This window comes from Pelobates fuscus, chromosome 10 (genome assembly GCF_036172605.1).
Source record: "Pelobates fuscus isolate aPelFus1 chromosome 10, aPelFus1.pri, whole genome shotgun sequence".
Classification (NCBI taxonomy): Eukaryota; Metazoa; Chordata; class Amphibia; order Anura; family Pelobatidae; genus Pelobates; species Pelobates fuscus.
The window spans coordinates 33,369,730-33,393,643 of NC_086326.1; the positions used below are offsets into that span (position 1 = coordinate 33,369,730).

The 23,914-nt window shown below is 38.1% G+C and overlaps 1 protein-coding gene across 1 annotated transcript in view; it reads right to left on the bottom strand.

Annotated features, from left to right (window-relative positions):
- Positions 1–23,914, bottom strand: part of SORCS1 (sortilin related VPS10 domain containing receptor 1) — a 615,871-nt gene that overhangs the window by 65,268 nt on the left and 526,689 nt on the right. Inside the window, exons 21-23 of the mRNA XM_063433805.1 lie at positions 22,271–22,394; positions 15,176–15,288; positions 5,114–5,245 (exon numbers count right to left, since the gene is read on the bottom strand). Coding sequence (XP_063289875.1) covers positions 5,114–5,245; positions 15,176–15,288; positions 22,271–22,394 — 369 coding nt within the window. The remainder of the gene's footprint in view (positions 1–5,113; positions 5,246–15,175; positions 15,289–22,270; positions 22,395–23,914) is intronic.

Genomic DNA, 23,914 nt, shown 5'->3' on the forward strand with positions numbered 1-23,914 from the left:
TAGTACTACTTAACACACCATTTCTATCTGGTGGCAAATTAGATTGCACGCGCAGTGCCCCAAATTTGAAGTAGGAGGACCGACCAAGCATCTTTTCCCATCTCCCGGTTCCTAAAATCGATTCCTTATATACACATTCCCTGATAGGGGATGTAACAGGGATTAAACTGATAAGAATAGTACTACTTAACACACCACTCCTATCTGGTGGCACATTAGATTGCACGCGCAGTGCCCCAAATTTGAAGTAGAAGGACCGACCAAGCATCTTTTTCCATCTCCCGGTTTCTAAAATCGATGCCTTATATACACGTCCCCTGATAGGGTACGTAACCGGGATTAAACTGATAGGAATAGTACTACTTAACACACCTTATAATAACGCAGAGAGAGGCAACGCAGAGAGAGGAGTCTGAAGAAGAGGAGTCAGAGGAGGAAGGTGGCTTTGAGGAGGTGGAAGACCAAACACAGCAGGTGTCCCAGGGGGCTTGTTGTCACCTTTCGGGGACCCTTGGTGTTGTACGTGGCTGGGTGGAGTAAGAGAGACATTCAATGACATCAGTGAGGACAAGGAACGGGACATGGCTAGCTTGGTATCCAACCTTGTGCAAATGGGGAGTTTGTGGTTGTGCAAATGGACTGTTTCCAGTTGTTTGCGGTGCATTAAACGGGGAGTTTGGTCTGTCACTGTGAAGCGGGCGTAACCCTTACACTACCTGATCGATACAACATCATACCTGATGTTTTAAAGCACGTTATTCCAAACAATTTAGGAATGTTAGGTGATTTATGCCCTTCATGGATTAAAACCAGACTCTGCATCAACTATGTAATTTTCCATGGGAGTTTTGCCATGGATCCCCCTCCGGCATGCCACAGTCCAGTTAGTCCCCTTGAAACAACTTTTCCATCACTATTGTGGCCAGAAAGAGTCCCTGTGGGTTTTAAAATTCGCCTGCCTATTGAAGTCTATGGCGGTTCGCCAGGTTCGCCCGTTCGAAAATTTTATGTTTGCGACATCACTATGTGTAATCACTATTTTATTTTATAGAAGGGTACAAGGGTTCAGAGGTAAAGGTTAAAGATGAATAGTTATGTCTCAAAGTTGAATTTTACTACGCATTTTATACAATTTTTAGCATAGATGGGGCACTTGATATAAATGTAAAATTAAAGACAAATTCTGAAATAATGTATGATTAAATTACAATTTCCAATCTGCAGTGTCTGATGGCACCTTTGGAAAATTAAGGGAATGGGTAAGTTATTGCTGGAAAACAGAGAAGGTTCAAGATCCCATGGGGCTCATCACTCTTCCACCTTTTCCCAGTGATGGGGAATGTGATCAACCAAATTCATGTTTCTGGGATCGCAGTCTAACCCCTCATTCCTTTGTGTGTGTCCAAGAAACAAGAGTAATGTGACAATTTAACTATAACTTAGGGTTATATGAAATGTAAATTAAATAATTTTCTTGGCTTTTTTCAGAAGGTGATTGTAATAACAACAGTGTAATATTAATCAAATGTTCTGATATACTCAAACGATTTTACATATCCGAGTGTCCCTTTAATTTTAACAATTTGCATAGCAGTATTGATTAATTAATGATTGTGGTGCTGAAAGTAATAAGTTAGTAGTTATTAAATGGCATCCACTGATACTGTTGAACTACAGCTCTCATAATTGTTTTGTAGTCTGTTACTCTAGTTATGACATTTGTACTTAAATAGCAGCTGAGTAGGCATGGTTCAATTTCTAATCCTAAATTTACAAAGGGTGAGGAATAACATGGCTCTCCCCATTTTACTCAAATTGTAAGATTGTTATTGAGCCAGCTGGGTTATAACACCCAGAATTCTAAGCCAAACAAATACTTTGCTTTCTGTCATTGGAGAAGCATTTTAAAAGTGAGTCTGTTGAATGACATACTTTTGAACTTTAATTCCCAGTGCCTAATGGCACAGATTTAGACATACAGGGTGTCCAACCTTGCCCAAAATAATTAGAAGTCGGGATATTTAAGGTTTGTAAGTCTTCTCCAAAGACTGGAGCTAAATGTGTTATCTTAAGCAGAAATAATCCTTTAATACGGATCATTTTCATAACTCATTTTTCACCAATGACATGAAATGAATAGTAACAGCTAATTAGCAAGAATGATTAATATTCCTGCGATTAGTGATAGGCACATCTGATTTAGGTCAATTGTAAGTGGGAGTCAAGCAGGACACGCTAAGTCAGCATTTACATGGTAAATGATTTGTTCGGCGCAGTCTACGGAGACGCTAATCCACATTCTCCACCTGATTCACTGGAGCATTTAAATTTCCTTATTAAGCAGGAATGAGGTCAAAGGTATGAAATAAAAATCACGCAATAGTTTATTGCCGACAGGGAATGCATCCAATTTCAGGCGTAATAATTCAGAAGGAAAAGAAAAAAAAAACTTTTCAAGGTTCTTTCTTTCTACAGTTTGTGTCTGTTCTATAAATGCCATAAAATGACACAATAGTTAATGAAAATCCGATGTTGATGTATTTCTACTTTCATATCAATTATCAAGTGTGTAATCCCCCCTAAACATGTACCACTTAAATACAACATCTCATACCTGCTGTAACAGACAAACAAACAAAAAGAAAATGCTGACGAGCAAGAAATAACACAAGAAACCTGACCATTAAAATAGTCTACATATATAAGACAAATCACAGGTGTATACACAGCACTGGAGTTGTGATCTAAGACTAGATGTAAAAAATATTCTATAAATAAAGAAGTGATCACAGAGTTACAAGAATGTTCACACTGGACAAAAAAATTCAAGGAATTGAAAAAAAATTATAACATTGAAATATGCCAATTGTACACCAAGAGCATATATGAAAAAAAATATTTGGAGTCCACTACAGTGGACTGTAGTGGTTTTAATGATTGGAGTAGCCCTTTACGTTTCCTGCCTGATGATGGGGGCAGACAGGAAACTTAAAGAGCTACTCTAATCATTATAACCACTACAGTCCACTGTAGTGTTTATGATGTGAGGTGTATCCTATAACCCGGTTACTTGGTAGCTGAGCAAACCATTTAGCAATGACTGGATGATGGCGCCTTAATGATGCTTATAGAGGTGGTGTTACACCAGCAAATCACAGTAGTGGTCATGGTGCTTGGAGTAACCCTTTAACTAACGGATTAGAACACACGTGCATAGGATTCACAATTTTGGTAACTATTATTATTATGTATTAATTTAAGAGACTCGGTTATGTGCATGTGACAGCATTGGTGCTGCGTAATCCTGACAATATACCTAATTAGAAGAGTGCTAAATGCAATGAGTAAAGCATTAGATGATCTTCTCAGGAATGGAGAAAAAGTGTCCCTGCTCATTATGTTAAACCCACATACCACTACCTATAGGACATTGGGAATAGGGGCACATGGAACATAATCCACCTTGTTAATAGCATATCTGGGAGAGATCCATGTATTGCAGAAAAACTCCATAACCCAAGAACCAAAGAATGAGGAAAGGTTCAGAAGAGACTGTCAGTAACAGACAAATAATGGTTACATTTCACTTTAAATGTCCTATCAGTTATATCTAAACCCTATCTTCAATCCCTGAATGTCATTCTGTAGGTAACAGAGGATGCATTTCGCTACAAGTAACATGACTGACAGTTAGACAGCTGCTTTGTTTCACACGACCATGGCTTCGCTTAACCTTTTGTTCCTCGGCGATAGGAAACAAAAATAAATATCTCAACATGATCCATTAACACAAGTATTGAAAGAAAAATAATACAAGTATTACACTTAAATAGTGCAAGTAATTAACTATTTAGATCAAAGAGAAATGAGAACATGCATTCCATGAACTGCCTGATACATTGTTACATACCGATTTCTGCTAAATAAAGATAAAAACGATCTACCCATCCAACAGATCTAACACTGTCTTATATTACCATATACATGCTATATATAGAATATATACAGTAATGTAATTTGCACTATTTCTGAAACTTCACAATGTAGCACAATGTAGCACAATATCAATATAGCACAGCAATACGTGACATTATTACACATACTTACTAAACATAATATATTTAGCTATTAATAACTACATCGTACTGTGTGGATTAATATAATCAATATGCACCATTATTATAGCAACAATGTATATGTTAATGTTAATTAAGGATACTTAATGTTACTATTTTATAGCATTGATATATAAAACCTATGCTTAACAACATTAGCATATTCAATATTTATGTTTGTAATGTTACTATATACAGCATTATTATATATTGATCATTACTATATAAAACATTATTATATGCAGACACATCATTGCTTAACATATATCTATGTGTATGTTATATCTGTTATATTTCTTCATATGTAGTTAAATGGTGGGTGTTGTATGAGAGTACGAGATGCCTTGTATGTAATTTGGGATTTTGTGGATGAGGTTTTGGGGACGTGGCATATGATGCCTGGTATCTAAATGTTGGGACGGACCTTTGATATTTGTGAGACTCTGCTAATATGTAATAGTTATCCACAGTAAGATTAAACATAAGGCAACCTTCGAAGGTCACTTACGACCCAGGGGTTACACAGGGGTTCAAGAACCATAAATATGCTTGGCCCCACTCACCATCCCTATGTGAAGAAAGAAAATGGTCCACAAGGCAGTAATCTGCCAAGGGCAATGTGGGATCTTAATACTTCCCAGTGGGTGGAGATTGATGCTATCGATTGGCTAGAGTGCTAAACATGACACTTATGGGCATGTAATGCATTGTACTTCAGCTTCCATGCACACATGGTCACCATGACAACGTTCATTACCTCTATATAAATGAAAAAATCTCAGGCACTCACTGTGATCACTTCCAGGCAGTTTATTGCAATGTTTCGACCTGTAACCAGGTCTTTATCAAGCCTTTACCTTTTCTCCTTATAACGTTCATTACCTCTGATTTCTAAGATTCTAAATAAAGCCTTGTATGTTGCACTGCTATGCACATTACATGATATATCATTTATGGTTAAAACTCGTAAAACTAAATTAGTAATAAATGTACATTACCTGCCCCAAATCTTCTGACTTCTTCTTACTTCCCCCCGGGCTTTCCTGGTACGGCAGAATGAAGAGGTCAGCAGACGTAGGTAGACCAGGAAGGACAGCTACCAGAATCTGTTTGCTGTTCACTCCAGTGGCCTAAATACAATACATATGTAAGAACACATATAACTAATGAGGGAATAATAAAAGTTATTTAAATACATTTTTAACCATTTAAACTCTAGAAGCATCCTGTATACCAGTACCAGTTGGGTTAAATCAATTGACATTGCTAGCTGACTAAATACCAGGGACTCCAACTGCATATATTAACCTAAGCCCTCCTAAAACCAACCCTATACCGCATCCTAAGTCCAACCCTAAACCCTAATGTGTTCTATAAATCATGTTGTGGCAAAATTAAGAATATTACATAAATATTTATACTAACAATTATTACTACACTCTCATTATTACAGGGAACACAGATCTAACAATTAATTAATGCCAAAGTTAGACCTTGGACTCTTCAGCAACCCTTCTGGTGCTTCACATCCTGTCTTCCTGGGCTAAGGTTTTATCTATTTCAAAGATATTTTTCAATTCACTGTATCTAGAACCTGAGAGCCTAAACAACTGAGACAAAACATAGCAGATATTGTGAGGTATAATTGATTATGGTTACATTGTGAATGGACCCTTGTATGCCTATAAGCAGGTTATGAATGGCCAAGTTAACAGTGGTGATTAGCCTAATGAATAGGTGTAAGTAGTTGAGTTGTAGGAATTGACTAGTCAATCACTAAGAAAGATTAACTCATGCTGGTCTCCCTCTGAAAAATACTCTGAAGACAGAAAATGTATATTACAGAGGAACTCTGAGCACAATTACCGCCTGTGCTACTTATAGTGCAAAGTATTTGTAGCTACCCGTCCCCTAGTGTTTGAGCAGTTTGACAAAACACGTTGCTCTCTTCATACCACAAGCTAATTTTATGTATTAGTCATCCAACCTTGGATGTCAGTGACATGATGAGAGGGTATTTTTGGTAGATTATCCCATGACTTTAAGCCTTAGACATGTGCAATTCATTTCAGTCCAAATTTAAATTCTGAATAATTTTGGCAATTCGGATTCTTCAGAATGTCCGAATTGCCGAACTGCTGAATTGCCGAATTTCCGAAGTGCTGAACCAAACTAAATTGCAGAAGTGCTGAATTGCCGAAGTGTCGAATATCAGAAGTGCCGAACCGACTTGCCAAAGTGCCGAATTTCAGAAGTGCCGAAGTGCTTCGGATTTCTGACAAGTGTCAAAACAGGAGAGGGAGGGAAAATTAAGGGAATTATGACAGGAATCTAACCCTAAACCTAACCCTACTCCTATCCTTACCCCTAACCCTACTCCTAACTCTACCCCTAACCCTACCCCTAACCCTTACCCCAACCATCCATTAACCCTAACCTAGTAGGGTTAAGGTTAGGGGTAGGGTTAGGGATAGGGTTAGGGGTAGAGTTAGGATTAGGGGTAGGGTTAGGGTTGGGGAATTTCCGAAGTCCCGAATTTCCGAAGTCCCGAAGTGCCGAATTTCTGAAGTGTCGAACCAAAACGAAGTGCCAAACTGCTGAAGTCCCGAACCAAATCAAACTGCCAAAGTCCCTAATTGCCTAAGTTCTGAATTTCTGAAGTTCCGAACCAAACAAAACTTTTTGCCCATGCACATCCCTTCTAAGCCTATCATTGTCCTCCAAGGTCAGAGGAAAATGGATAGCTCACTTCTGCATTAACAAAGTCACAGCAGAAAAATAAGAAATAGAAGCTCAAAAATAGGTTGACACAAACCCGTGGCCAAGCACTAAACAGAAGGACAATTTCTGTACATTACTGTAATAGGCAGATATCAGCTTCTGGGATTACAGATCATTCTTAAATTCAGCAACAATGTATTTGATAAAATGTATCTCTGTCCACATTGCCATTCTTCCATCCAATCTCTTTTAAATGTGTTGATCTTGGGTTGAACTGGCTTTACTGTGAAACTAGTTTGTATAAGCATTGATTGCTACCAGATACGAGTAGATTGAGATGGGATAAGCATGGGTTGAGTATCGTAGAATTTTAGGCTTAGATGAGATGAGTATGAGTCCAGTCAGATTACTAATGATTTTAGCTTATGTCATAGATCAGGCTAGGTGGTAGCCTATTAGGCTACATAACAATGTCCTTATGGCACCTGTGACAAAACGCTGTCACTGAGTGCCATGCCCATATTTGCCCACTGTTTATTCATGTGTTTTCCCCTGCGTATTGTACGTTTTCCCCATGTATTTCTATGTATTTTGTGGAAAATGCCCTGTTGATAGTTCGGGAGCGATCATGCAAACAGAACGCGTTTGTCTTCCGAACGTGGACCACCCCGGTACCCCATTAGAATGTTCACACCAATCAATCAGAACATTTGCACAAGACTTAAAATTATGATGAGTTAGGTGTCAAATCTTACTCCAATTTGCAGGCAGAGTTCTCCCTTTCGAATAAAGAGTTTTTTTTTTTCTTATTTGAGGATTAAGAACGTTTTGTTAGAAAACAAGGTGTCAGAATTAGATAAAGCCTAGTTTGACTTGGTTTGGCAAATTCTGCTTGAGCCCTAATATGGCGAGTAAACGTCTATCAATGTGTTATAAAACCCTTTTATATGTAAATAGAGAAGACAAGCTGCCATATATGTTATTATGGGAAAGAGACATGTTAAACACTTTTGATTTATCTGATTGGCATCAAACTATAAAATGTACTAAACACATATCACATAGTCTTACCCACTGGGTAGCCAATAGTAAAATATTAATGCGTTGGTATTTAGTTCCCGCAAAAGTGGCGCAAATGTATGAAGGCATTTCTGACATATACTGGAGGTGCCAAAGGAATAAGGGAACCTTACTACATATTTTCTGGGAGTGCCCTAATATTGCACAATTTTGGAATAATATTAAATCAATAATTCAAACTTTAATGTGTACATCGATACTTAATTACCCTGAGTTTTATCTTTTACATATACATGAAGACTGGTGTCGAATAAAAAACAACTTACCGTGTATACTCGAGTATAAGCCGACCCAAATATAAGCCGAGGCCCCTAATTTTACCCCAAAAAACTGGGAAAAATTATTGACTCGAGTACAAGACTAGGGTGGGAAATGCAGCAGCTACTGGTAAATTTATAAATAAAATTAGATCCTAAAAAAATTATATTAATTGAATATTTATTTACAGTGTGTGTATATAATGAATGCAGTGTGTGTGTATGAATGCAGTGTGTGTGTATGAGTGCAGCGTGTGTGTATGAGTGCAGCATGTGTGTATGAGTGCAGCGTGTGTGTATGAATGCAGTGTGTGTGTATGAGTGCAGTGTGTGTATATGAGTGCAGTGTGTATGAATGCAGTGTGTGTATGAGTGCAGTGTGTGTATATGAGTGCAGTGTGTATGAATGCAGTGTGTGTATGAATGCAGTGTGTGTATGAATGCAGTGTGTGTGTATGAGTGATGCGTGTGTGTATGAGTGCAGCGTGTGTGTATGAGTGCAGCGTGTGTATATGAGTGCAGTGTGTGTATTAATGCAGCGTGTGTGTATGAATGCAGCGTGTGTGTATCAGTGCAGCGTGTGTGTATGAGTGCAGCGTGTGTGTATGAGTGCAGTGTGTGTATATGAGTGCAGTGTGTGTATGAATGCAGTGTGTGTATGAATGCAGTGTGTGTGTGTGTATGAGTGCAGTGTGTGTGTATGAGTGCAGTGTGTATGAGTGCAGTGTGTATGAATGCAGTGTGTGTGTGTGGGGGGGAATGTGTGCAGTGTGTGTGTGAGTATGTGTGCAGTGTGTGTATGAGTATGTGTGCAGTGTGTGTATATGAGTGCAGTGTGTGTGTGTGTGTGTGTGTGTGTTGCAGAGCCTTGGTGGGGGGTGGGCAATTTTATTATTATTTTTAATTATTTTAATATTTTATTTTATTATTTTTTATTATTTTATTTTATTTAATTATTATTATTTTTTATTATTTTAATATTTTTGTATTGTTATTTTTTATTATTTTATTTTATTTGTAATATTATTATTTTTTTTACTTATTAATATTTTATTATTTAGATTTTTTTTTTCGGCCCCCCTGCTTGATACATGGCAGGGAGGGGGGCTCTCCTTCCCTGGTGGTCCAGTGGCATTGGCAGTTCAGTGGGGGGGCTGTGGGGGCTGCAGAGATCTTACTTACCTTTCCTGCAGCTCCTGTCAGCTCTCTTCTCCTCCGCGCCGTCCATTCAGCTCTTCTGTCAGCTCACACTGTAAGTCTTACAGTAAGACTTACAGTGGGAGCTGACCGAGGTGCTGAACGGACGGCGTGGAGGAGATGGGAGCTGACAGGAGCTGCAGGAGAGGTAAGTAAGATCTCTGCAGCCCCTACTGCCCCCTGTCTGTATTATGGCAATGCAAATTGCCATAATACAGACACTGACTCGAGTATAAGCCGAGTTGGGGTATTTCAGCCCAAAAAATGTGCTGAAAAACTCGGCTTATACTCGAGTATATACGGTAGTAATTATACATTTACTACTAGCTGCTAAAATAGGTATTGCTCAAAACTGGAAAAAAAACAACTGCACCGAATATTTTGGAAGTGCAAGTAAGAGTAGATAAGACGTGCCAACATGAGAGAACAGCAAATAAAATAGAAGGCAGAGAATCCCATCATGAAAAAAAGTGGCAAGATTGGTTAGAATACAGGAGAAAGGTATCAACAGATATCTAAATAAATTGGATAAGGGTAGATTGGGATTAAAAGAAAATTGAAAAATTAATGGATGTGTTAGACGGCTTGAAACTAACTTAATGCACCTTATCCAATGAAGGTGAATTTTTGTTTGATTTCTAGATAGAAAGTTATGTTAAGTTAATAAGAGAATATTAAAATTGATATGAGGTTTATGCTTGGGGTAACTTGACGAAGTGGTGTTATTGCAAATTTTGTATATTAATGATTATTGTTTGCACCAAGAGAAGTATAATTAAGGTTTCAAAGCAACTATTTGATAAATTAAACAGAATAAGCTGTGCGTCCCATCTGGGTGTTTTGTGTTACCTCCCCCTTTTTTATGTATGATTATGATTATTGCAAAAGGCTCATAGTCAATGACAACTAGTTACAAATTAACATATTTCAAGTACCGAACAAATTGATCACAAAATTGTGTGTATGCAAATTGCAAAACTGTGTAAAAAAAAAAGAAGGAAAAAAGAAAAAGAAAATAAAGAATTATTTATGTTAGTTTATTATATTTCATTTTTTTCCCCTTCACCTTGTCTTTTTTCTGTATCCCTTTTGTTGTTCATTTTCCTATGAAATGTCTTTTAAAAAAAATACGGACAAAAAAAAAGAACGTTCGAACCTGCAAGATAAATGTGAAACTCCAAGGAAAGTAATTAATGAGTGCTCCCCTGGGTGGCCGCCATTTTTTATAGGCGAACGCCACCTGGGGGGCTGTCTTATTCTTGAAAGGATACGCTACTCTTGCAGGGTCTTCACACCGAAACTCCACGAACTGGTCCCTAAGGTTGGTGTAGACACTGTTGGGGTACTGGCGGTTCTGATCGCCTAACTGCTTCTAACGGAGCTATAATCACTGCTTTCCCCTCCCTGGAGCTGTGAGGCCAGACTCGTTGCTACCCAAGCAGCACTCTCCCCGAAGCTACCTAAGTGGAGGTAGCTACCAGAGAGAGGCGCGATCCCCAGTGGAATCCCTGGAGCTTTGAGTTGGCTTCACAACCACAGAGGCCCCGCTGGCCATCTGGAAGTAAGTGCCGACCAATCGGAGAAGAAGCACCCATTTAAACGAATTTCGCTCCCTTTCTCATTGGACGGTCAAACCCCTTTCCTCCCTGAGCACTGATTTGTGCAAACTGGTTTTGCGCCTTTCGCCAGATTAGTTGTTGCTTGGTTTAGGCATGAAGTTTGAAATCACCGACGTAAGCCAAGCAAAACCATGGAACTTATTTTGGGGATGTACAGAGCCTCGAGCCCAGACTTTGTACAAGGGTTTCTCAGGCTCTGTACATCCGATAGCCCCAGCTATTTGCAGGGATCCTAATTGGGACCAAGGGCTATCCAGTGATATATGTGTTACATTTGTGACGCTGAGTCCCTAAATTACCCCCCCCACCATGTGTAATATGTTTTAATGTATGTAACTGTGTCCTGTTGGTATCTCCCAGAGTGGGAGATGGTTATCTGTAACCCAGCCCCTCTCCTGCCTGGGACAAAGGAATTGTATTGAAAGAGTGGAGACCCCCTGCGGGGGTCTGTGAATAAAAGCTGTGTTTACCAATAAAGGATTGTTAGAGTTGTACCCTTCATCTAGTCTCAACTGATGTTTGAGGCAGGGATCGCTGAACCGCTGAGTTTACTTGTATGCTGTACTTTGATTCCTAGGAACGTAGGAAACAGCGCCCGAACTGCGAGCTATAATCACAAAATACCTAGCAGTTCGGGAGGAACCAAACGAACGGGAAATGGAATACCAGCGTTCATTACAACACCCCAAAAATACTACCTTTTGTTAAGCTACAGTTTTCCCTACAGCTCCCTTTCCCACAACTTGAGTCTACAAAATATATTATTTCCTATATAAATTGGTGTCATATTAAATGGGGGGACACCAAAGAACTGAATATTAAAATTTAATGTAGATACCATGTAACCTGGTCCTGGAGGATTGCCAGATATATTCCAGATCATTGCAAATTTCTGCAACATCTGCAAATGTGTTATAGGAAGGAAATTACATATTTTTCCAGCTCTCGGACAAGCAAAATATAAGTTGAAAAGTTTTCTTTGGAAGGGTTAATAAAATGCAGCATGCAGCCAGAGAGACATTGAAAAATACATTTGCATTCCTATTGCTAGAGTGAAACTGCAGTGGACAGGGAGCAAGCAGCTACCAACTGTGCACTTTGAATACTGCTGCCTCTATCCTGAGCACTTTAATTAGCAGACGGTTCTCAGGTTTAAACACAGCTGGCATTGGCGTGCCGCTCTCTGCACCTGGTCTCTAGGGGAACAGCCATGGGAGCAGGAGGAAGAAGGCATTTTGCAGAACTCATGCTGGTTGATTAATTGCCAGCACCAGCATGGATGAGCATATAGACTGCCTCTAGCTACTTCTGCATAACCATGGCTATTGCTTGAGGTTCTTCTGCTGTCGACAAAGTTGCTATTTAGTAACAGTGTTTAAAATAAAATGGGACTATCCCTTTACCAGTCTTCCCAGAAGTGTTTAAATAATATATTAAGGTACTTTAAAAACGTTAGAAAAAAAGTAAACCTGTGGTGTCCTGCAGACTACAAAGCAATAATGTAAGGGGCTAAACAGATGGTCCTTAGTGCATCAAGGCAAACAGAGGCCAATGTAACATGATTTTGAATCTTCATTGAGGTGAAATCAACTGGAAGAACACAACATTTACAGCACAGAAAGCACTTGTTAGTACTTGACTTTCTTAGCAAAATATTTCCCCTTTGATATAATGACTATACAGAAAGGGCTATCCATTAGCATGAGGCCAGCATGAACTTATAGATAAACCAGATGGCCATTTCCATGCATGTGAAATATCATAAAGAGCACTGGAAGGGAATTAGATGCTTACACATTCCAGGGTTTAGGGTTTATATATCAGCTAGTTAGAGCTGTGGTAGCATCACTGCCATAGAACTGGGAAACCAAGGTTTGTATCCAAGTAACCCCATCTTACCAGGAAGAGTCCTTATGAAAGACACCATCAAAATATATCAACCTACCACAAATCCCCATAAATTCTATGCTTGTTTGCATAGGGCTTTGCACACCTATAAATATCCTCTAATAATACTCTAGGAAAAGGACTGGTGCAAGACTATTTCGTGCCCTAGGTGAGACCAGCTACTTGCTCTCCCACCCAAAACAAAAAAAGCCAACTTTGTGTGTCTCTTTCTTTCCCTGACCCTTTTTGTGTCTCTTTCTCCCCAACTCATTTCTGTGTCTCTGTTTCCTCTTCCCCAGCCAGTCTGTGTGTCTTCCCCTGACACCATTGTGGGTCTCCCCCCCCCCCCCCCAACCTCTGGTTGTGACTCTTTCTCCCCCTTCAGCCCCTCTGTGTGTGCCTTTGTTATCCCCCCAGCTACTCTGTGCATCTCTTTGACCCCCAGCCCCTTTGTGTGTTTTTTTGTCCCCCTCACACTTTCTGTGTGCTGTTTTTATCTCCCCACCCCTTGTGTGTCTCTTTACCCCATCTTCTGTGTGTATTTATTTTCCCCAAGACCACCTGTGTGTCTCATTGCATACCCCCTAGCCCCTCTGTGTGTCTCTTTGCATCCCACCTAGCCCCTCTGTGTGTCTCTAGGTCTGCCTAGCCCCTCTGTGTGTCTCTTTGTCCCCCCAGCCCCTCTGTGTGTCTTTGTACCCTCAACCACTGTGTGTCTTTTTGTCATCCCCCCAAGCTCCTGTGGGTGCCTCTTTGTTATCCCCCCTGCTCTCTGTGTGCCTTTTTATCCCCCTGTTCCTTTGTGGTCTCCCCATGTCACTTTATGGTCTCTCCCCCCCAAGTCCCTTTGTGGTTTCTTGCCCACCCCCTCTGTGCCAGCTCACCTCCATCCTGTAGCATAGCCAAGGAGCTTCTGTTTCATCTACCTGGTCTGACAGTACACTGTTTGGCATTCTCACTAAGCACTTCCTGTCAGACTGGGCAGAGGATGCAGAAGCTCCTCTACCCCAGTTTGCTGTGCACTCCCTCCTGCTGATCACTCAGAAACTGCACCCCCTGGGCTGGTGCACTCTAGGTGACTGCCTAGTTCTCCTAGCAGTCATGCCAGCCCTGTCTTGGACAATAGTCAGAATGAGATGCAAACAAAACTCAATTTTGATCTAAGCCAACTTATCTTGCCCTCATTGCCCTCTTAGTAGTGAGAATTACATGTGACTGTTAACATTATATGGTGTAGTGTTCGCCAGTCATTCTGAAACTGCACAGCATTAATACTTAGTAAAGCAACACAATGATTATAGTTTCACGTATTTCGATCGATTTAGTGATCCGACAATCTTTATTAATGTTTTAAGTTGCATTAATTGCATTAGCTGTTTAGTAATGCAGTTTATATAAATGGACATACACTACCTTAATATGAATAGTATTTCCTAGTATAAAATGCAAAAATGTGCAAAATTCTAAAAGTGACACAACCGCCATGGAATGGTCCTCCCCATTACACTTACAGTACTCACTCCCAGATTAAAGGAACACTTTCGTGTCAGGAATACAATGAAATACAATGCAATACATGTATTCCTGACAAAATAGTGCTGGTGTGGCTGCTTAGGTCCCCTGCCTCCTCCTCTGTGGAGTAAAACAAGTATTTTTACTCACCTTTCTCCCACACAGTGTCAGTCTCGCCGTGGCTGGTCATGATTGGCTCCACCTCCATGGCTGACATCATCAATATTGATGATCTCAGTCAATCCAATGCTTTCCCGTAGAGATGCATGAAATCAATGCATCTGTATGTGGAACTTCAGCTCCTCCGTACAGGGGATGGAAACACTGTGTAGCACTGGACTAAGAAGCCTCTCTACTGACTGTCTAAGCAGCAATAGAAACACTGCTTTTTTTCTGAAAAGGTAACATTTACATTAAAAAGACTGCCGGAACAGGCTATAGACACCAGAACCACTACATTAAGCTATAGTTGCTCTGGTGACTATAGTGTCCCTTTAATCATAGTGATAAACATTGGAATCCAACCTACTATATGCTTCACATTAAGCTAAATTGTTATCACAGATGGTGTTATACATAAAGGTTAGCAATATACATATGTGCCAATGCTAAAGATCAGTTCAAAATCACCTTTCTATATATCAGTATATGCTTGGCAATAAAATACATTTTTGCCTATTTAGAATGATTGGGAGGCATGCAGTGAGACACTTAAAGAGTAAATGCTTTCAATATTATACATTCTACTATTTTAGGTATACTCTGCTCCATGCATTTTGTCACTTACATACATGAGGGCTCTTTTAATCACTCGACTGATGTCTCTTCTCCACTCTGGGATATCGGGATTGTATTCGTCCAGGTTTGGTGAGAAAGACAGGCGTAGAGATTGAAATTGCTCTGGAACATTTAGAATACAAAGAATAATAGAGCATAAAATAACATCATGTTGTTGTCATGTCTGTTTGCAAACTCTGAAGAAGAATTGGTCCCAGATACAAGACCTAAAATTCTGCAATACAAGTGAGCGCAACAGACCCACCATGGCAAACGTTCAAAGCAATTCAAAATGCTATCTGTTCCTCAAAATTATTTTCATTTATACTTGACATAAGGAGCACTTGCATTTGTTTTTAAACAGGCTTCTTACATTTTTAGATATGTAATATTAAAAAAGTAAACATTTTAGTGTATTATATTAATTTTCTCACAGATGAAATCTGTACAGTAACTCTATCCTCTCTGGAACTGACTTCTGCAATCTCCTTTTTGAGATTCCTCCTGCTATTTAAACCCCTAAAATAAGTTTGATCAACGAGGGATTACATTGAACTAGAAGACAATAATATGAATTATGGTGCCACCCAGAGGACAGAGTGGGAAACTACAGAAACAGCTCCCCTGAAGGTGTGTAATTGCATTTTTAATGCATAAATGCTTCTGAAGTAGAAAGTGCTAATGATGGAAAGGAAAGTCCTTGTACTTAGCTCTGACAATGAGACTAGTTTAACCTTCACTGTCACTTGACCCTGCTCAAATATGAGGTCTCCACTACCAGAAGGAGGCCACAGACAGCCCATCCTACTCCAACCCGGTTACTGGTAGTGTGGAACACCCTCATTGTCTCACACAAATAATGGACCATGGACCTATTCCATTCTTTAGAGGAAAATGAGTGATCCCAAGCACATGGATGTACAATAGGTGATAGGACAGAACCATCTTCTACTTGGAAATAAGAAAGCCTAGAAGACTCTACCCCTCACCACTTTTTATTGATTTCACCTACATCAAAGCTCACCCGATAGGACATGGGAAAGGAAAATATATGTTACTGCCAATAATTATTTACCTTTGGTAAGGGATATCATGATTTGAGCCTCCCTGTTGAATATGCACATGTCCAAGGTTAGAGGTACTCTTAGAGACTTCAGACCTACCAACTCCTCTTTACAAACATGTTTTGGGTTTTTGTTGTTCACAGTTTATCATTTTGGTAATTAGTTGTATCACTACTTAATAGTTAATCAGCATCAAGAATGTTTTTGTGGTCTGTTCAAAAAGGCATGAGCTGACTTTTTTAAAGTTGGGGCTTACATCAGTAAATACTTTTTCATTTCTTTGCTATAAGGTTGAAGACTTGAACATATCTAAAATGATAGTATACAACCACATTTCCGTTGAATGCCGATTGGAATGCTGTGTTCTAATGATTAGACCCCTCAGTATTTCCCAATTTAGGATGAATGAGTTCTTTAAGGCAGTGGATTAGGTGTTTGTGACAAGTCAATTTAGTTTTGTAAGCAGCAAATTGATGTAATAATATGGAGATCAAGCCATAAACAAAAGGGATTATGCAGTATTACAAACAGAAACACATTGGCCTCTACAATTACAGAATCGAGCAAAGCCTTATTTCTCTCACCTGCTATGCAATTATTCAGTTACGAGAAAATTGTGCAAGTTAAATTGTAGGTATTGCCATACCTAATGGAAAGTTGCAGGCTCAAAATACAAATTAGAATCTGCAGTGACTGTACGGGAATGTTTCATTAACACGCAGACTGCTTTCAATTGTAACTGATTAACAGGAAACAGATACCAACAACGGGCAGAGCTGCTACTGCTGAGATGTTTATATATGAGGCTTTAAACAAAATGAAATAGATTTGGACCACCTTGTGGCTGTGCTTTACGGGAACTGGACATATATTTTCTTGGCTTTGGAGTAAAAAGAGTTTATTGTAATGTAGCAAAACACGTCAAACATACACTAATAAGCTTTTGTACAATTATGCATGGATAGCAAAATATGGGGGGAGGTAAAAAAAAAAAATATATATATTTAAATCAAATTACCCTGCATACATTGTAAACTATTGAGACATTGTCTATTTGTTTTTTATACCTTCAATAAAGTTATTTTCAATCTTTTTAATTTAATTTTTTTATGCAGCCCAGGTTTATTTACCTACTAGCTTAATTTATACTATTACATTTGTCTTGTACATGGGTTCAAGCCCAATCCTTTAGGGTTGCAGATTTAGTGACTACCATCCGTTATTTTTTCATATGCTTTACTATAATGTTGACATATTTTTTTTGTTTTATTTTGTTGTAAAATAGATTCATGTAGGAAATATTGCAATTTATAGTTCCAAGTTGGTTCAGCGGAAAATATGACTTATAACAAAGTTATTGTGTGCAATGCTATACAACTATGGAATTCACTTCCCAGTGGATTAACCCACCATTAAAAAGATAACAGTCATCACATTTTTACTTCTCTCTTTTTCAAAGTTTATTACATTTAATGAAGCTTAATGATATATATTTTTGTATTATGTATATTGATTTTTTTTAAGGAAACTTTTACTCCTGTGTCTGGCTGAACAGCCATGTTGGGTGAGACTTTACTGTTATCTAACCAGCTACTGTGAAACCTAACTTGCCTTCGGCCTCAGGGTTCACACATAGTAATAGAGCAACCACAGCATCAGACAAGTTTGTCTGATCAGCAGTTGGTTGGTCCGATAACTGTAAAGTCTTATATATAATGTATCTTTTTAAATATATACTTTATATTAAAAGTATATATATATATATATATACACTTTTAAATCATCAATATGCGTTATTAAAAAAAAGTTATTATGTTTCATTAAATGTAATAAACTTTTTTTTTAAAAACGAGGAGTGAACATTTGATGACACTTGTCCTATAACTGACTTCTTCTCTCCATAAACTTTAAAAAAATGGTCTAATTGTATCTAGCAAATTAAGAGATAAAAAAGCAGGGCTTATGCAAGAAAAGCTAATTAATATTTTGACAGAGCCTTAAATAACTTTTAGTAAGGACACATTAAATATATTAAATTTCTTTAAAATTCCGTGTATATTGGTAAAGGAATACTAAATCACATAATATTGGAACTTATTCTTGCATGTGTAAGTCATGCCCTTGTGTTTGTACATAGTGTTTAATAACCTATCTCTATTGTTACATGTAGATATTCCTAACTTATCTCCCTAAGCCATTGTCTATATAAATTATTTTTCCTTGCTGCTATATTGAGAATAGCCCAAACATAGAAACAGTGATTACTAACCACCGTGTTTCATAGTATTAAAACCTCAATGTGGTGACTTGATGTAATGGAACACATCCCAGCTACAATGCACATCATTACGAGCTTACAATCTATGAGTAGTTGAGGTTGGTGGATATATATCATTAGTTATATTGGGTGTCTTCCTAGTTCTAAGGCAGTGACATTACTACTGCTCAAACCAGCTGATAGATATTTTAATAAATATTTTTATTTTTTATTCGAAAGACCAAAATGACAAGCCCATCCTAAAAGAACACTCCAAAGACCGAAAGCACTATAGCTTACTGAAGTTCTTTAGGGGTTAACAGAGTGTCCCCTATATTTTACTTCATAAAAAAAATGACAATTTCAATAGAAATCAACACTTTTATAAAACTCTGGGTTTGTACCCATCCGGCTGTCTGATTGACAGGCATAAATCCCCTATGTAAACTGGGGCTCAAGAACACATTCCATAAACCCCTATCAGGAGTTTATGAGGAAATATCAGAACCTACAGACCAAAATGAGAATGTCCTGATGGTGGAGTCTCTTCGTAGCTTCTGCACTTGTACAAGCAAGCATCTGTAAGCTCGTTTCAGGAGAGTCCTCATCTACCTATTGTTCCTGTAACATTTCGTTATTGTCTCATTTGTAAAATTCCCCTTTTAATATAAAGCACTGCGGAATAAGCTGGCTCTATATAAATACCAATAATAATAATATGTAAGGGTAAGTATTTTTATTTTATTTTATTTATTATATAATGCATTAAACTACAATGATGACTCCCTGCTTGAAGAGTCCCTGTAAACTTATCCGCATATGCACATTTAAAAATATGTTTAAAATTACAGTGCTATTATAAACGTTTAATTGATTAATGTGACTGGTGTATTCATAGACAGCTCCAGTTTAATATAACATTTTACAATTAATGACTTTCCCAGTTATGTCTGTATATATGTAGATATTTAACGGTATAGGCCACATGTTACAAGACAAAAGAAATGATTCATTTCCCAAGGGTATTTAATAGGGAAATGAGGTCCTGCTTCTTGTACAACATTTTTAATCACATAATGTGTAATAATAATTTCTTGTTCTAATGAAAATGTAGACCTCACCTCGTTATTCTCTTTTACATTTATATCAGGAACAGAAAATATATTCTACACAAATTCATTTCTCCCCCATTATTGTCTAGAAAATGGTAATTGGCAAGCAATTAGTTGGAAAAAAAGAGATGATTTTTATAAACCAATGGCCTTTACTAATATATATTTTTTCAATGTGAAAAAAGATCAGTCAGATACCATTGTAATAGGAAATTAGTTATAAAAATATGTAAAGAAATGTTTGCACCTTTGATGCTTTATCTAAATATACCCTAGCAACCTAATGCCTGCTCTTTTGAGATTAAACCACTTACTCTGGAGATTCCTCCTCCTTTGACTCTCTCCAGTGCAAGGTTAAAATAGGACCCTGGAATTAGACACCTGTGAAAGGGAGGGTAAAAAAACCCTGCATGAATGAATGTTTAATAAATGAGTGAGTGTGTTGGATCTTGTATGTTGTAGAAATTGGCTCCAGCAGCACCCTTATAATGTGTGCATTTTCAGGTGCGTGCAGGCCTCTTGGTTTCATTTATATATTTGGGAGTCCAAGCCAAATCCCCTGCACCCCTCCCTGTAACAGGTGCCTCATTCCAAGGCCCTATTTAACCTTGACCTGCAGAGAGTCCCAGGAGCAGGGATTTCCCAAGTAAGTGGATTAACCTCATGAGAGCAGGCATTAAGTTGCTAGGGTAGTACCTGCTAAGAATGGGGTACATTGATGTTGTGGTAGGCTTATATATACCAGAGGTACAGAAATGATCCCTTGATTGTGGACAGGAATGATCCACATAATTTTCTGGAAGATATGGTCACTGCTTTGAACTCTTTACACCTGTGCAACTAACTTACAAATGCAGCAATGAATCAATTGTATTTCTTGACTTGCACATCATTATGGAGCAATGATTGTAATACTTATTTGCAAGCAGAGACCTTTCATTCAGGATCTGCTGCATTCAACTTATTCCCAGAAAGTGGTCATGACATCAGCTGTGAACCTCTCAGAGATTTTTTTACTTTCTGAAGGTCTTTATCTTGTCCCTATGAGCCTGATTTATTTTTATGTGGGAAGTGGAGCAGCTTCCCAAATATCACATGCTCAAACATATCAATGTCTTGACATAATTCTGATAGACACTTTATACAAAAATATTTCTTATACCCTCACATCTGCTTTGAAGGAAAGAATCATTGATTCCTAGATGACAGAACTGTTGCCGTTGCAGCCATGATGCCCAACCTATTAAAAACTGCTCAGCGTTCATAACAAATGTCAGAAGTCAAAGTCAAAAGTGACAGACTAATCATGTTGGTTGTTGGTAGATTTTGGGAGACAATTGACAAATGGCTGGATTCGTTATACAAAACTATTGTTCTATCTTTACCTACATAAAACTAAAGATATAGCTACTGTGATCGAGAGAGTCAAAATCATAATTATTATTATTTCGCAATTATTGATTTTGTACTTACTTTGATGGAAATGTGTCTGGTTCTAAAGTATGTAAAGTATGAGGAACCATATTACCTCTAAGTGACATAAATGGGGCAATAGTACATTTACACAGTTTATGCCAATGTTTAAATGTGCACGTAGAAAATAACATACCTCCTTCTTAAGTTTGTCAGTTCATCACTTGGGATTAAGGCTCAGCACACAGAGGGAATCTGAGATCCTGATTGTGTGATGAAATGTGAGACTCTTCTGTTAAGATTAGTTAGCAAACCTACTGGTTTGCTGGACCTGGCTCCTTAATCCCACATTATGCTTGAGAAACTGAATCCTGGGCTAAATTTTTGGAAAATTCACTCGTCACACTTGATTGTCGGTCCCTTTTCTTTATGCAACCCCATATCACACTTGAGACCCGTTATATCTACTAAATCTTGGGCCTCGCATTAGACCTGCAGACCTGATTTGTCTTGAGTCCTCATCAGACAAAATAAAAATCAGACTATAGAACTCAGACTTACTAATCTAATTATTATCGGGTCCTCTTTTTTTCTACGTTGAATCCCTTCAGCCTTGTGCCATGTCTTCCTAAAGTTACTTATCAACTTGAGCTTCTGTCTGTCTGCTGAATCCTGTGCCCTGTCTTCCTAGTTAATTAAAATAATTCAAATAGATTTGAGACTACATATTACTGTTTAGATTTAGACACTCTCCTCTATCACCAGACTTGAGACCCTATCTGCTTTGGCTTGAGGACTCTTTTAAGGGGAACTCTTCGAGTTTAGCACAAAAAAGTTGAGAAATGTTCCATTCTTGTTTTTTTTTCATCTGTTTATTTTTTTCTAGTTCCCTACATTTCACCTTTATTAAATACCTAATAAAATGCTTAACAATTTAATAACAGATGCCCCAATACAAACTACACAGTCTTACTTTTTAGAGGATTTTCCTAACAGTTTGGTGAAACCATTTTTGGTTTGAGTGAAAAGCAAGGAAGAAAGCAATGCTAAAATTTAAGTCACCGGATGATATTTATAGAAAATCTATCGTCTGCATGGAAATATCAAAGTCTTGAAATGTCCTTTGCATGTAGGGATGCCTCTGGCACAGAACAAGACCTTAGTAGTGAAGATGACACTCTAATCAGTATTACGTTTATTATGTGTGATAGGGCATGTAGTAACTAAATGCACTTGCAACAGAATGTCAAAGAACTCACCATATACAGCAATAGTTTTTGTGTCTTGGAGAATTGTATTCCCAGCAGTGACTTGTACAGTTATGCTATTCATTCCTTCGGCGGCAAATGTGAACGAAATGCTTCCATCCAATGAGATAAGGGGCTACAACATTAACAAAGAACAGGGATATGAAATTAGAACAATGCTATGGTAATAATGATACATTTTTGCAAATGATACTTGATTTCTCATGTATTAATATAGTGAATTATACTGGTTTAACCCCTTAAGGACAGACGCAATAGTCCAAGTTCTGAACCAAAGCAAAATGTGAGCTATACATCTGTTCATCCGTAATCTCCCTCTTCCATATTGAGTGCACCTACACTTAATATTTATCATTTTGTTCAGAAGAAAAAGGGCTTGGATTTCACATCAAATATTCATATATGGAACACAGTTTAATATGAGTAAAAATTTTAAAAGTGCAAGAAATAAAGACATTTTATTATCCAAGTTCTGCATGGCATTTTAACTGTGAATGTCACAATACACTTTTCCACAATAAAACACACATATTTGTATGCGTTGATGTCCCACGAGTACAACAATGTCCTTATGTGCAGGCTTTATGGTATTTTGGAAAGTTACCAGGTCATATATGGTGCTTCCCATTTCAGTTTTTACACAAATTTTCCAGATTGGTTCGCTTGGCCTATGTTGCTTTTGAGACTGTGTGGCAGCCCAGGAATTAAATTTACCCCCATTATGGCATACCATTTGCAAAGGTTCACACCCCAGGATGTTCAAAATGGGCTATGTCCAGTCATTTTTAGTAGACACTTAGTCACAAACCAAGGCTAAAGTGAGTGTTCATATTTGTTTTTTTCACACCCAAACTGCAGTTTCACCGATGATATCATCATCGGTATAGGTTTTACTGCTTTAAAAGACTCACATTTGTGTTCAGCAATTTCTCACAAGTACAACAATATCCCAGTGTACAGGTTTTATGGTGTGTGTGTGTGTGTGTGTGCACATAGCTAATCTGTCAATCATACCAATCACATGACTCACATGACCCAGATCAGTGGGATTTGCTCAGTCGTCAGATCTGTGTGCTTTTGGGCTGTAGGGAGGGCCCATGCTATGCTGCCCTAACGGCGTTAAAGCCCTACTTTTGTAGGATGGCATAGCATGCCCTAATGTCAAGAAGGAGTTAATCATCTTCTACAAGACACCAGCTAAGCATGAAGCCTAGAGGCATCAGGAAAATAAAATGCAAGGTTACTGGACTAGGAAAATAATAGAAAGCAAAGGAACGTCAACATATTCCGGTAGATAATATTTGTTGTGTGTATCTTGTCATGGCTCGCACTGAAAGCAGGAGCAATAGTTCCAGAACGGAATTATGAGTATCTATGCTAGGGTCTGCAAGAGAAACAAATGTACTCAAACCATGCAGATATGATAAATCATTGTAAAACGGGAACAGTGAGTCTCGTACTGGTAATTGTATGGAAAATATAAATGATATAAGAACTGTGATTTATTATTTTCCTTAATAAGTCTCCAAAATATAAGGCTGAGCTCTCGCTACAATGATTGTCTGTAAAATGTAGCCATTAAGCAATAAAATTACTGACAATCACTACTGACAATTGTGCCTCAAAAATACCCAC